This window comes from Tursiops truncatus, chromosome 4, assembly GCF_011762595.2.
Source record: "Tursiops truncatus isolate mTurTru1 chromosome 4, mTurTru1.mat.Y, whole genome shotgun sequence".
Lineage (NCBI taxonomy): Eukaryota > Metazoa > Chordata > Mammalia > Artiodactyla > Delphinidae > Tursiops > Tursiops truncatus.
Window position 1 is genome coordinate 61,008,399 of NC_047037.1, and position 13,275 is coordinate 61,021,673.

The 13,275-nt window shown below is 49.2% G+C and overlaps 2 protein-coding genes across 3 annotated transcripts in view; one reads left to right on the forward strand and one right to left on the reverse strand.

The window, feature by feature from the left end:
- ECE2 (endothelin converting enzyme 2) overlaps window positions 1–13,275 on the forward strand; it is a 33,490-nt gene that overhangs the window by 3,700 nt on the left and 16,515 nt on the right. Inside the window, exons 2-3 of one of the 2 annotated variants that reach the window (XM_004326096.3) lie at window positions 707–990; window positions 1,521–2,186. In XM_004326096.3, the coding sequence (XP_004326144.2) occupies window positions 707–990; window positions 1,521–1,808 (572 nt within the window). In that variant the 3' untranslated portion in view covers window positions 1,809–2,186. Of the gene's footprint in view, window positions 1–706; window positions 991–1,520; window positions 2,187–13,275 lie in introns of those variants that run through there. The other variant, XM_073803950.1, reaches the window with a different exon arrangement.
- Window positions 2,468–4,987, reverse strand: CAMK2N2 (calcium/calmodulin dependent protein kinase II inhibitor 2). The gene is made up of 2 exons (XM_033855558.2): window positions 4,397–4,987; window positions 2,468–3,511 (listed from the first exon to the last, which is right to left on the reverse strand). The coding sequence occupies exons 1-2, from the start codon at window positions 4,563–4,565 to the stop codon at window positions 3,441–3,443; spliced, it is 240 nt and encodes a 79-aa protein (XP_033711449.1). The 5' UTR covers window positions 4,566–4,987; the 3' UTR covers window positions 2,468–3,440.

A 13,275-nucleotide genomic window follows, 5' to 3' on the forward strand; every position in this document is an offset into this window, starting at 1 on the left:
TCCTTGAGGGCAGAAGCTCTTTATTCATCAGCAGAACCCAATATGTGGCGCTCAGTCATACATGAAGAAATTACAAGGAATCATCTCCACTGTGTGTCCCCACTTAGTTTCCCCTTCACTTGTTAATTCTGCCTTGGAAAGCAAAGTAAGATAAAAACCCCTAACATGAAGTCTTCCCAGGGCTGATATCATCAGAGGATCTCTGAGAGGTTAGGAATTAGGATACTACTAGCATTATCCTATTAATAATATTATGATGCCAATATTATCCCCATTCTGAGTCTGAGGAAACTGAGGCTGAGTTGAATGACCTGCCATGATTGTATGACTAGAGATATCAGAACCCAAATCTTTGAACTCCTAAGTTCAAAGCTCCTTCCTACTCTTCAGCTGTTTAGTTTTTAAATTTAGAGCATCACATCCTACATGTAGGCTAGGTATTGTTATCTTCATTTTTGTGACTAGGAAATCCAAGTTCCTAGTATGTAAACGACTTGCTTTAGTCCACACAGCCAGGAATGATAGAGCCAGGATATGTGCCCAGATCTGTATGACTCTAAGGCTCATGCTCTTGTACCGTGCTGCTTCTCCCTCGGTACGGGAGGGTTTGAGCTGAGAGAAAACAGGCCAAGAGTGGATGGATAATTGGGGAGGTGAGAACCAAAGCTAACCTAGACCTTTTGTCATCCACCCCTTCTCACCCCAGGCTGTGGAAACAGTGCCCTGAGCTACGAACTATTCCTTGGGGGCTTCCCTGATGTGACCAGTGTGGACTACTCATCAGTAGTGGTGGCTGCCATGCGGGCTCGATATGCCCACGTGCCCGAGCTGCGCTGGGAGACCATGGACGTGCGGGCACTGGGCTTCCCCAGTGGCTCCTTTGACGTGGTGCTCGAGAAGGGCACGCTGGATGCCCTGTTGACTGGAGAACAGGATCCCTGGAATGTGTCCTCTGAAGGTATCCACACTGTGGACCAGGTGCTGAGTGAGGTGAGGGAGCACTAAGGGAAAGATGGCTGATCAAGAGGTGGGGATGAGGGGTTAAGTTTCTAGGAGACTAGAAGAACTCAGAAGCCAGAAGGAGGCATGGTTTGGAACAAGTAGTGGGTCCCTTCGGGACTATGGTTACCTGAAGGAAGCGGGTGTTAAGCTGCATCGAGATTGTAGGGGGCTGGGGTGGCCAGGCTCACAGAGGCTGAGGATTGAATACTGTGTTGCCATAGAGATGAGGTAGCGGCCAGGTTCCAGGTAGGGAAGGTAAGCAGCTGACAGGAAGGCAGTGCCCCCTGCACTTGACATCACTCCTATGCTCCTACCTGTTTAAAATATAGCCCTACCTCCACAGAACAACCAGGGGCAGAGAGGAAGCCTCACTCTTTTGCCATAGAAAGCCCTGAGCCCTGAGCTACTGGATGGAGGGTAGTACCTGAGATTTCGCTGGGAGGGCATCTGGGGCCATACTGACCTTTGAGAACCTGGAGATGGGCTTCTCACCAATGGCTTCTCTATCTGCCTTTCAGGTGAGCCGAGTACTGGTCCCTGGGGGCCAGTTCATCTCAATGACCCCTGCTGCCCCCCACTTTCGGACAAGACACTACGCCCAAGCTCGTTACGGCTGGTCCTTGAGGCATGCAACCTATGGCAATGGTTTCCACTTCCATTTCTACCTTATGCAGAAGGGCAAAGAGCTCAGTGTGGCCCAGCTGGCCTTTGGGGCCCAGATCCTCTCACCTCCTAGACCTCCCACCCCACCCTGCTTCCTCCAGGACTCAGATCATGAGGACTTCCTCAGTGCCATTCAGCTGTGAGGCCAGAAGCATGGTTCTCCTGCCTTTCTGCCCCAGGCTCAAGTATTCGGAATTCCTGACTCAGGGCTTAAGGTCAGGTCCAAAGTGCCCACATCCCAGGGGCCTCATGCCTAACTAAGACAGAGCTGATGGGAGCAACCCCACATGAAAAAAATACAGGCTAGGTCAAACTAGATCCCAAATCTCAGGTTTCTGACTTCCTTCTTAGGCTCCTCAGATCTCTCCTGGATTCCCCAACTTCCTCCCCCACCATACTGAACCATCAGTGATTCATCCCCAGGGGCAAATCTCAGCACAACCCCTGTGCATGCCAGCCAGACTTGGAGACTTGTATCCCTGGGGCCTGTTACTGACCCCCATTCAACCTGGATTTATTCATAGGAGGCTGCAGACTTTGAATCTAGATTGCTTCTGACCCCAGCTCCAGCCCCAACTCCGGTGACCTATCCTGCTCAGGTTGTGTTATTTACCCAAGGAGGCCACGCTGTAATGATGTTCCCAGGCCAGGCTGACCTGCCTGTGTTTACTTGGCAACACTTCTCTGTCAGTTACATGCACCTGAGATTCCCAAGTATCTACTCCCCTCCCCAAAAAGAATTGGAGCCATTTTGGGCTGGCTCCTATAGCAAACCAAAGCAGCAGCTACACACACACGCACACACAGGGGGGTCTGTGTTTATTCACACACTCCTGGTACAGTGAGGATGGAGGAACATTTACAAAGGACATCCCTGGGGTTGAGAATATCTCCAGGGCTAGGGCTACAGGTGTCATCCGAAGATGCAATGCAGCCCACATTTGGATTCCCAGGGGCAGGACGCAGGGGTCCAAGGTAAAATCAGACCTGGGCCCTTGGAAGGTGATACCTTGAAGGGAGGGGTCTGCCAGAGAGCCGCCTGGGGTCAGCCATGGGCAGACTGGTCATATGGTTGGTTACCATGTTAGGGGCTTGTCCCATCCCAGCCTCAACACCCATCCTATCTGCCAGGCGCAGAAGAGCGTGGCCGAGACCGTGGGGGGGGGGGGGAGGGCATGAACCACGAGGGGAATCAGTAAACAAAGAGTCGGATATAAAAATACAAATGTGCTGAGGAAGTCCCTTAGAAAGAGGCTGAGGCTGGGGTCACGCCAGACAGGGGTGGAGGGTGAGGAGCGCCTGGAGGGCTGGACTCAGGTGGGTGGGAAGCTCATGCAAATGTGCAGCCAAACATCCCTGGCCGCGTGCGAGGTCCGACACCGGCAGGCAGCCGGTCTGCGGACCAGACCTGCCTGAGAGGGGCGGGGCAGGGGAGCCGTGCGGGAGGGGACGGGCCGGGGCTGAGGGCCGCGGGTCTCTGTCCGTTCCGGTGTGCGGGGTGGGGCTGCGGCCCGAGGTTCTAAAGTGCATGAGCGCGGCGGCGGGCTCCGGGCCGGTCCGCGCCGCCGCTACCGCCGCCGCCGTGGTGCTGAAGCGGACAGCTCCGGAGTGCCTGGCGGCGGCGGCAGCGACTATGACCCGAAAGCGGCGCGGCCCTGCAGCCCCCGCCCGCGAGCGCCTGGGCCGGGGCGGGGGGGGCCGGCAGCCGCATCGCCGGCCCGCGGTCCTGGCCGCCGCGGGGCTGGGCCCGGAGCCCGCCGCCTGAGCCGGCGCGTCTACACTCCGGACGGCGGCTTCTCCCCCATCCCTTTCAGCACGTCGTCTATCCGGTCATCCTCGATCACCACTGCGCAGGGAGAAAGCGCGTCAGCCGCGCGGTCTCGGGGGGCGGCGGCGAGAATGGGGCCCTGATCCCCGCGCCCCGCTCAGCTACTGCCCGTGGCCCAGAGACGCCCCTCGGACCTCCGTGCTACAGTGACCTCCCCGTCCGAACTCTCCTGCCGACTCAACCCACTGCTGACCCCAGCTCCCACAGACCCACTCCTCTGCTTGTGGAGGAACGCCCCTCTTCCAAAGACTCCAGCCGTTCAACCTTCCGGTCCAAACCCTCCCGCCGCCTGAGCTCTCCTCCATCCGAGCTGATCGGAAAGCTTTTGCTCATGGGATCCCCCTCTTCCACCCTCACTTCAACAGAATTCCCTCCTCAAACCTAATCTCCATCTATTCCAGCCCTCTACCCAACCTAACCTTCTTGCGGCTAGAACCCCTCTTCCGATCCTGGCACTAACAGAGCCCCTTCCCCATGCAAACAACCAGGACAAGCGAACCCCCGGCTCCCTGCCCATTCTCCAGTCAGACATCCCTCCCCACCCGAAGGTTCTTCCGTAGCATACACCGACTCAGCGTTTGCTCCCGAAGAAGCGGCCCGTCGCCCCATGTTCCCACTTCAGGCAGCCCCAAATGCCCCGGCCGGCCCCTCCCCTTCGCCCGGGTGCCAAGACTCTACTTCCAGAGGTGGCGAGCATCGAATCCGGGGCACTGCTTTCCCAGGAGAGGGGAAGAGGGGGACACAACACTGCAGCAGGGACCCCCCCTCCAACCCTGGCCGGCGAGCGGCTGGCTGCGCTGGTCTGCGGCAAGAGCTGCTGGCGCTTGGCGGGGAACTGCAGCCGGGGGGCGCCCGGCGGAGGGTTTCTGGGTCAAGCGACGACTCCGGGCCCCGGCCGCGTACCTCTCTTGGCTCGGCCGATCTGGCCCAGCTTGGGGGGTCGCTTGGCTTGGTTGCCCGCGAAGAAGGAGTTGGTGTCCTGCAGGCGGCAGCTGAAGGAGAGGTCAGAGCCCTCGGGGTCGGCGCCGAAGCGGCCCATCTTGTCCTCACTGTAGGGCAGGATCTCGGACATGGCGGGTGCGGGGTGGGCGCGGGACTGCGGCGGGGCGCGGGCGGCGGGCTAGCTGCCGGACCGGCCCTAGCTCAGCAGGGGAGCCGGCGGAAAGATGAAGTCATGCAGCATCCGGGGCTGCGGAGCCAAGCGGGGCCTCCTCCCCCGCGCCTCCGCCTCCCGGGCCGCTGGGCAGGCGGCGGCGGCGGCGGCGGCGGCGGGGACCGGGCGGAGGCGGTGCGCGGGGAGGCGGGGGTGGCGGCGGCGGCGAGAGCGGAATGACGATGAGCGCCCGACTGCCGCAGAGCGCGGCGGGCGGGGCGCAGTGGAGGTGGGGAGGACACCGGCCAGGGCAGGGAGGGAGGCCGGCCGCGGGGGTGGGGTGGTGTGCGGACAGGAGCGGGCCCAAGCTCTCTGCGGAGGCAAAGGAGCGAAAATGGGAGGGTCCTGCCATTGGCGGGACTGGCTGCTGGGCGAATGGTACCGGCCAACGGGTGCAGGAGGCGGACACCGGAAGCGCTGCGAGGAGGGGGGGCGTCGGATACGGCGGAGATGTGCTGGAACCCGCAGGACGCGGGAATAGCTCAGGCCAATAGGTGGTGCCCCCGCCGTTGGCGCGCTCTTGTATAGGGTTGCTCTTCGGGGCTGGCGCGGTCTTGTATAGGGTTGCTCTTCGGGTATTAAACTGTTCATCTGGAGCCTGTGTTTCTCTGACTGTCCTCTGTTTCTGTCTGTGCCTATTTATATGTCAGTCTATCTCCATGTGTCTGTGTCTCTGTCTCAGTGCCCCATATCTCTTTGTGTCATGGTCTCTGTCTACGTCTATCTCTTAAGTGTCTCTGCTCTTCTGTATCTGTCTCCATTCTTGGCCTCTGTGTGCCGTAGTGACACATGGGGGCCTCAGGGTCTGGGAGAACCGCAGGGCGCGACGGGCGCTTTGAGCCCGAGTTTCGGCGCCAGCAACAGGGCTGGGGGTCTTGGTCTCTTCTTGAAGGATTCTCGGTAACTGGGCCGACGCGCGCTCACCAGGGCAGCCCTCCACCCCCAGCGCTGTTGCAGCCGCCGAAACTCAGGCTCAAAGCGCCCGCCGCGCCCTGCGGTTCTCCCAGCCCCCGAGGCCCGCGCTGCGCTTGCAGTGTAGGAGGAATGAATGAAGGCGTCGCGGGGGGCGCCCTGGCTGCAGGTGACGCGGGGAAGCCCGGAGCGCCTGAGGACGCGTCGCGCGCGCGAGTTTGTGTCCGGAGGTAGAGGGGCAGGGATAGAGGACGCCTCCGCCCTGGGTGCGGTGCATCGCGTAACAGCTCTCGCCTCAAGGACTGTAACGCACTCTCTTCTCTCCCCCCCTCCCCCTCTGGCCGTCAGCGGCTTCGTCACCTGCTCGCTAGCGCGCTGGGGCTCTGGCGCAATCTCTGGCCTTGGGGGAGGGGGGCGTCTCACATTCGGTGACAGTGACGACAGCGCTAATAAGGGTAATTATCATCCGGACGTTCAGTCCATACTCGAGGCGGAGAGTTCTCCACTGTCCCTGAAGCGCTTTTCCTCCCGCCCTCTAAATCACTTAGCTCCTGGCGCTGAGTCTCCTTCCTCCAGCAACTCCTCACCACGTGTTAGTCCTGGGGACACAAAGGCGAATGCCATGGTGGCTGCCCTCAGGACGAGGTTGGGAAGTGCCAGAGTTGCCTCTGAACAGGCCTCGCTCAAGACCATAATCCTATCCCTATCAAACCCTCCTCTGCTGTGTCCTAGTCTCTGGGATGAGGGCTGAAGCTGGAGGTGGAGGCCCATCTGGAGTGAGAGGAGCCTCCAGACCTGGAAGGACAGGAGAAGCTGGAGCTCAGGGTCACTAGGAGAGAGTCCAGAAAATTCCACCCCCGCAGGGGGTTGTCCAGCAATGGGTTCCAATCCAGCCTCTGCCACTTTCTGTGTGGCCTTGAACTGATGGCCCCACAATTAGTTTTAAAAAATTAGTTCATTTGTACCTGTAACCTTTTAGGGAAATTTGGAAAATCACACAGAACCTTTCATATATATCCTTCCCATCTTTTTCTCATGCATTTGCGTAATATGCATACCTCTCTGAGCCCGCATGTTCTAGTGTGAAGCCTAGAGATGATAGAACCTACATAATGATAGTTTTGTAGATGAACTTGTCATGAGGTGAAGTGGTTTGTCTCAGGAGGTAATGAGCTGCCCCTACCAAAAATGCTAAAGGGGCCATCCAGTTTCTTGCCAAGAATAGGATGAGAGCACTGGGTGAGGAACTGAAACATTTCTCGTTTCTCCCCTCAGAATGAGGGAGACTGGAGGAACAACAATTTAACTTGGAGATCCTTCTTAAATAATCTTAGTCCTGTAAGGTACATGCTGGATTGTGATTAAAGCAAAAGACATAAGTGCATAATTGTAAAGATATAGTAATATATGTTTCAGCTATGTTGTGAAAATTTGGAGGGAGTTTTTTTTTTATAAATTTACTTATTTTTATTTATTATTTTTGGTTGCCTTGGGTCTTCATTGCTGTGTGCAGGCTTTCTCTAGTTGCGGCAAGCAGGGGCTACTCTTCGTTGCAGTGAGCGGGCTTCTCATTGCGGAGCACAGGCTCTCGAGCGCGGGCTTCAGTAGATGTGGCGCGTGGGCTCAGTAGTTGTGGCTCGTGGGCTCTAGAGCACAGGCTCAGTAGTTGTGGAACACGGGCTTAGTTGCTCCACAGCATGTGGGATCTTCCTGGAGCAGGGCTCGAACCCGTGTCCCCTGCATTGGCAGGCATATTCTTAACCACTGCACCACCAGGGAAGCCCTGGAGGGAGTTCTTTAAATTATGCTCCTTTACTTAAATTCTGATGTTCTGCATCCCTGACCATGAGATGAAAATTCATTTTCACAGCTAAAATGAAGTAAAGTTTGCTTGGATTTTTGTGAAAATGCATTGAATTTCTTTTAAAAGCCCCTCAAGACCTAGTGAGATTAATCCATACATTCTCAGAAGAATAATATGCCTTTTGACAATTGAGTATTAATGACACTTTTATTCAAGTGGGAACTGTAGGCCTGTGTAGTGGGTTGAACAGGGTCCCCCCCTAAAATTCATGTCTGCCTGGAACCTCAGAATAGACCTTATTTGGAAATAGGGTCTTTGCAGATGTTAATTAGCCAAATTAAGCTAAGATCATACTGGATGAGGGTGGGCCCTATATTCAATCACTGGTGTCTTTGTAAGAAGAGGACAAGTGAACAAGACATATACACACATGAGAAGGCCTCGTGAAGAAGCAGAGATAGAAGTGATGTGGCTGCGAGCCAAGGAACACGTAGTGTTGCTGGGAGCCACAAGAAGATGGAAGAGGCAAGGAAGAATTCTTCCCTAGGGCCTTCTGAGAGAGCATGGCCCTGCCTAGATTTTGGACTTCTCACTTCTGGAACTGTAAGAGAATAAGTTTCTGGGTTTTTGGGGGTTTTTTTGTTTTTTTTGTTTTTTTGGCTGCACCACACGGCATTAGTTCCCCAACCAGGGACCAAACCCACAGCCCCTGCAGTGGAAGTCCATCACCCTAACCACTAGACCGCCAGGGAATTCATTATGTTTCTGTTTTAAGCCATCCAGTTCATGGTACTTTGTTACAGCAGTCCTAGGAAACAAATACAATCAGTTACAAGTATTTGGGGGTCATCTTTTCACATCTCTCATGATCATGTTTCTCCTTTCTTAAGCTCTCCCCGGACGCGTTGCTCCCACCCTGTCCACTCAAGGGAAGCCTACACCATGAGGGTATTTCTGGGACTCTTCTATTTAGCAGAAGCTGATAAATCACAGAAAAGAATGAAGCACATCTGTGTGGATGGACATAGTAAGATCTCCAAGGCCTGCCGAAATATCACCAAAGAACAAGTGTAGAGTATGATTTCATATGTGTGTATACATACGTATGCACACTTACACACAAACACACAACAGTGTATTTAGGTATGTAAATGAATATAAAAGAAAGAGCAGGAAGGATACATACCCAACTGCTAATAATGTTTATCTCTGAGGATGGTACTGGGATCCTGGCAGAATGAAGTTCATCTTTTATTCTATATACCTCTGGAGTATATTACATTTGCAATAAAAAGGTTTTAGTGATTTTTTTAAAAAAAGGTTTAAAACCGATGATATAGTCCATTTATCAAACATCACACTCTGACCCTAGACAAATCAGTTGACTTAGAAAGGAGATTAGTAGTTAACAGCATGGAGTTTAGATTCAAATCAAGGATCTGCCTTCTCGCTGATGTGTGACTTTTAGGTATGTCATTAAGCTTCCCTGTGTTGTAGGTTCCTCATCTGGACAGTGATATTGGTAGACTCTATTTCATTGGGTCATTGTGAGGATTAAATAAGTTAACATACATAAAGTGCTTAGGTAAGTGCTAGACAATAGAATTGTTAGCTATTATACAGAAAAGCATAAAGAAGAAGTTAACAGTAACCTCATCATTAGATACATTCAGATTCACATTTTGTTGCATGTCCTTCCAATCTCTTTTTTTAACCTATGCTTTTTTACGTTTTTGCTTCAATAAAATGAGATTTTGTAATTCTTTTTCTCCTCCACTTAACTCTATATGGGGAACATTTCCCGATAGTATTAACTCTTCTTTTCTATCATTTGTAAATGTTGCATTGTATCCCATTGTATGGATGTTTGATTTATTTGACAAGTCCTCTACTCTCAGACATTGAATCCCCTCCCATTTTTTTTTCTTATTATAGACAGTGCTGAGATGAACATTTGTTGTAGGAGAAAAATGGCCCAAATATTTAATAGCTCTTCCAATCAAGAAGTAGAACTTGTACAGACCAATCACAAGCACTGAAATTGAAACTGTGATTAAAAATCTTCCAACAAACAAAAGCCCAGGACCAGATGGCTTCACAGGTGAATTCTATCAAACATTTAGAGAAGAGCTATCACCTATCCTTCTCAAACTCTTCCAAAATATAGCAGAGGGAGGAACACTCCCCAACTCATTCTACGAGGCCACCATCACCCTGATACCAAAACCAGACAAGGATGTCACAAAGAAAGAAAACTACAGGCCAATATCACTGATGAACATAGATGCAAAAATCCTCAACAAAATACTAGCAAACAGAATCCAACAGCACATTAAACGGATCATACACCATGATCAAGTGGGGTTTATCCCAGGAATGCAAGGATTCTTCAATATACGCAAATCAATCAACATGATACACCATATTAACAAATTGAAGGAGAAAAACCATATAATCATCTCAATAGATGCAGAGAAAGCTTTTGACAAAATTCAACACCCATTTATGATAAAAACCCTGCAGAAAGTAGGCATAAAGGGAACTTTCCTCAACATAATAAAGGCCATATATGACAAACCCACAGCCAACATCATCCTCAATGGTGAAAAACTAAAAGCATTTCCACGAAGATCAGGAAGAAGACAAGGTTGCCCACTCTCACCACTCTTATTCAACATAGTTTTGGAAGTTTTAGCCACAGCAATCAGAGAAGAAAAGGAAATAAAAGGAATACAAATTGGAAAAGAAGAAGTAAAGCTGTCTCTATTAGCAGATGACATGATACTATACGTAGAAAATCCTAAAGATGCTACCAGAAAACTACTAGAGCTAATCAATGAATTTGGTAAAGTAGCAGGATACAAAATTAATGCACAGAAATCTCTGGCATTCCTATACACTAAGGATGAAAAATCTGAAAGTGAAATCAAGAAAACAGTCCCATTTACCATTGCAACAAAAAGAATAAAATATCTAGGAATAAACCTACCTAAGGAGACAAAAGACCTATATGCAGAAAATTATAAGACACTGATGAAAGAAATTAAAGATGATACAAATAGATGGAGAGATATACCATGTTCTTGGATTGGAAGAATCAACATTGTGAAAATGACTCTACTACCCAAAGCAATCTACAGATTCAATGCAATCCCTATCAAACTACCACTGGCATTTTTCACAGAACTAGCACAAAAAATTTCACAATTTGTATGGAAACACAAAAGACCCCGAATAGCCAAAGCAATCTTGAGAACAAAAAACGGAGCTGGAGGAATCAGGCTTCCTGACTTCAGACTATACTACAAAGCTACAGTAATCAAGACAGTATGGTACTGGCACAAAACAGAAATATAGATCAATGGAACAGGATAGAAAGCCCAGATAAACCCATGCACATATTGTCACCTTATCTTTGATAAAGGAGGCAGGAATGTACAGTGGAGAAAGGACAGCCTCTTCAATAAGTGGTGCTGGGAAAACTGGACAGCTACATGTAAAAGTATGAGATTAGATCACTCCCTAACACCATACACAAAAATAAGCTCAAAATGGATTAAAGACCTAAATGTAAGGCCAGAAACTATCAAACTCTTAGAGGAAAACATAGGCAGGACACTCTATGACATAAATCACAGCAAGGTCCTTTTTGACCCACCTCCTAGAGAAATGGAAATAAAAACAAAAATAAACAAATGGGACCTAATGAAACTTCAAAGCTTTTGCGCAGCAAAGGAAACCATAAACAAGACCAAAAGACAACCCTCAGAATGGGAGAAAATATTTGCAAATGAAGCAGCTGACAAAGGATTAATCTCCAAAATTTATAAGCAGCTCATGCAGCTTAATAACAAAAAAACAAACAACCCAATCCAAAAATGGGCAGAAGACCTAAATAGACATTTCTCCAAAGAAGATATACAGACTGCCAACAAACACATGAAAGAATGCTCAACATCACTAATCATTAGAGAAATGCAAATCAAAACTACAATGAGATATCATCTCACACCAGTCAGAATGGCCATCATCAAAAAATCTAGAAACAATAAATGCTGGAGAGGGTGTGGAGAAAAGGGAACCCTCTTACACTGTTGGTGGGAATGTAAATTGATACAGCCACTATGGAGAACAGTATGGAGGTTCCTTAAAAAACTACAAATAGAACTACCATATGACCCAGCAATCCCACTACTGGGCATATACCCTGAGAAAACCATAATTCAAAAAGAGTCATGTACCAAAATGTTCATTGCAGCTCTATTTACAATAGCCCGGAGATGGAAACAACCTAAGTGTCCATCATCGGATGAATGGATAAAGAAGATGTGGCACATATATACAATGGAATATTACTCAGCCATAAAAAGAAACGAAATTGAGCCATTTGTAACGAGGTGGATAGACCTAGAGTCTGTCATACAGAGTGAAGTAAGTCAGAAAGAGAGAGACAAATACCGTATGCTAACACATATATATGGAATTTAAGAAAAAAAAATGTCATGAAGAACCTAGGGGTAAGACAGGAATAAAAACACAGACTTACTAGAGAATGGACTTGAGGATATGGGGAGCATGAAGGGTAAGCTGTGACAAAGTGAGAGAGAGGCATGGACACATATACACTACAAAACGTAAGGTAGATAGCTAGTGGGAAGCAGCCACATAGCACAGGGAGATCAGCTCGGTGCTTTGTGACCGCCTGGAGGGGTGGGATAGGGAGGGTGGGAGGGAGGGAGACGCAAGCGGGAAGAGATATGGGAACATATGTATATATATAACTGATTCATTTTGTTGTGAAGCTGAAACTAACATACCACTGTAAAGCAATTATACTCCAATAAAGATGTTAAAATAAAATTTTAAAAAAAAGAAAAAAAGAAGTAGAATCTGGGACTTCCCTGGTGGTCCAGTGGTTAAGACTCTGCACTCCCAATGTAGGGGGCCTGGGTTCAATCCCTGGTCAGGGAACTAGATCCCTCATGCCACAGTGAAGATCCCACGTGCCGCAACTAAGACCCTGCAAGCCAAATAAATAAATATTAAAAAAAAAAGTAGAATCTTTTTCTCCCTCATTGAATCTGGGCTTGACCACCTGACTTGCTTTGCTCAATAGGGACATTAGCAAATGTGATACAAGCAGAGGCTTGAAAAGTGTTTATGTACTAGGGCTTGCCTTGTTTTTTGTTGCTGGGAATCCTGAGACCACCATATGAAGAAGCCTGGGCTAGCCTCCTGGGGAAGGAGAGACCACATAGAGACTGGGCCCAGCCATCCCAGCTGAGGCCCAAGCATGTAAATGAGGTAATTCAGCTACACCATTCAGCTCCTGGTGAGCTAACCCAGACCTGAAGAACCACCCAATCAATCTACTGAACATGAAAAGTAATAAATGTTTGCTATTTTAATCCATGAAGTTTGGGGAGTTTGTTATGCAGCCAAAGCTAATTGATACAAACATGCTGTAGATAATGATTATTTCCTAGAACAATTTCCTAGAATTCAACTTTCTGGGTCAGAAAATATGTACACATACATTTTGATTCATATTGCCAAAAAGACTGTATCCGTTTTATAAGCCATCAGCAGTATATGACAGTGCCCACATTCCCCAACTTTGTCAACACTGGACATTAATGTGTGTTGTTATCTTCATAACTATACTGTTCTTGTAAGTTAACACATAAACATTTTCCATTCCCTCTCAATTCACAGTCAATTTAGAGAAAAATAGACCCCCAAAACTTACTCTTATATGAAAAGAAGAGCAGAAAAGAGAGAGAAAATAATAGTGAGAGAATAAAACAGAGTCAAAGGTTATAAACACAGAGGAAAAAAAAATAGAAATATAGAATGCAGCAGGGACTTCCCTGGTGGTCCAATGGTTAAGAATCTGCCTTCCAATGCAGGGGA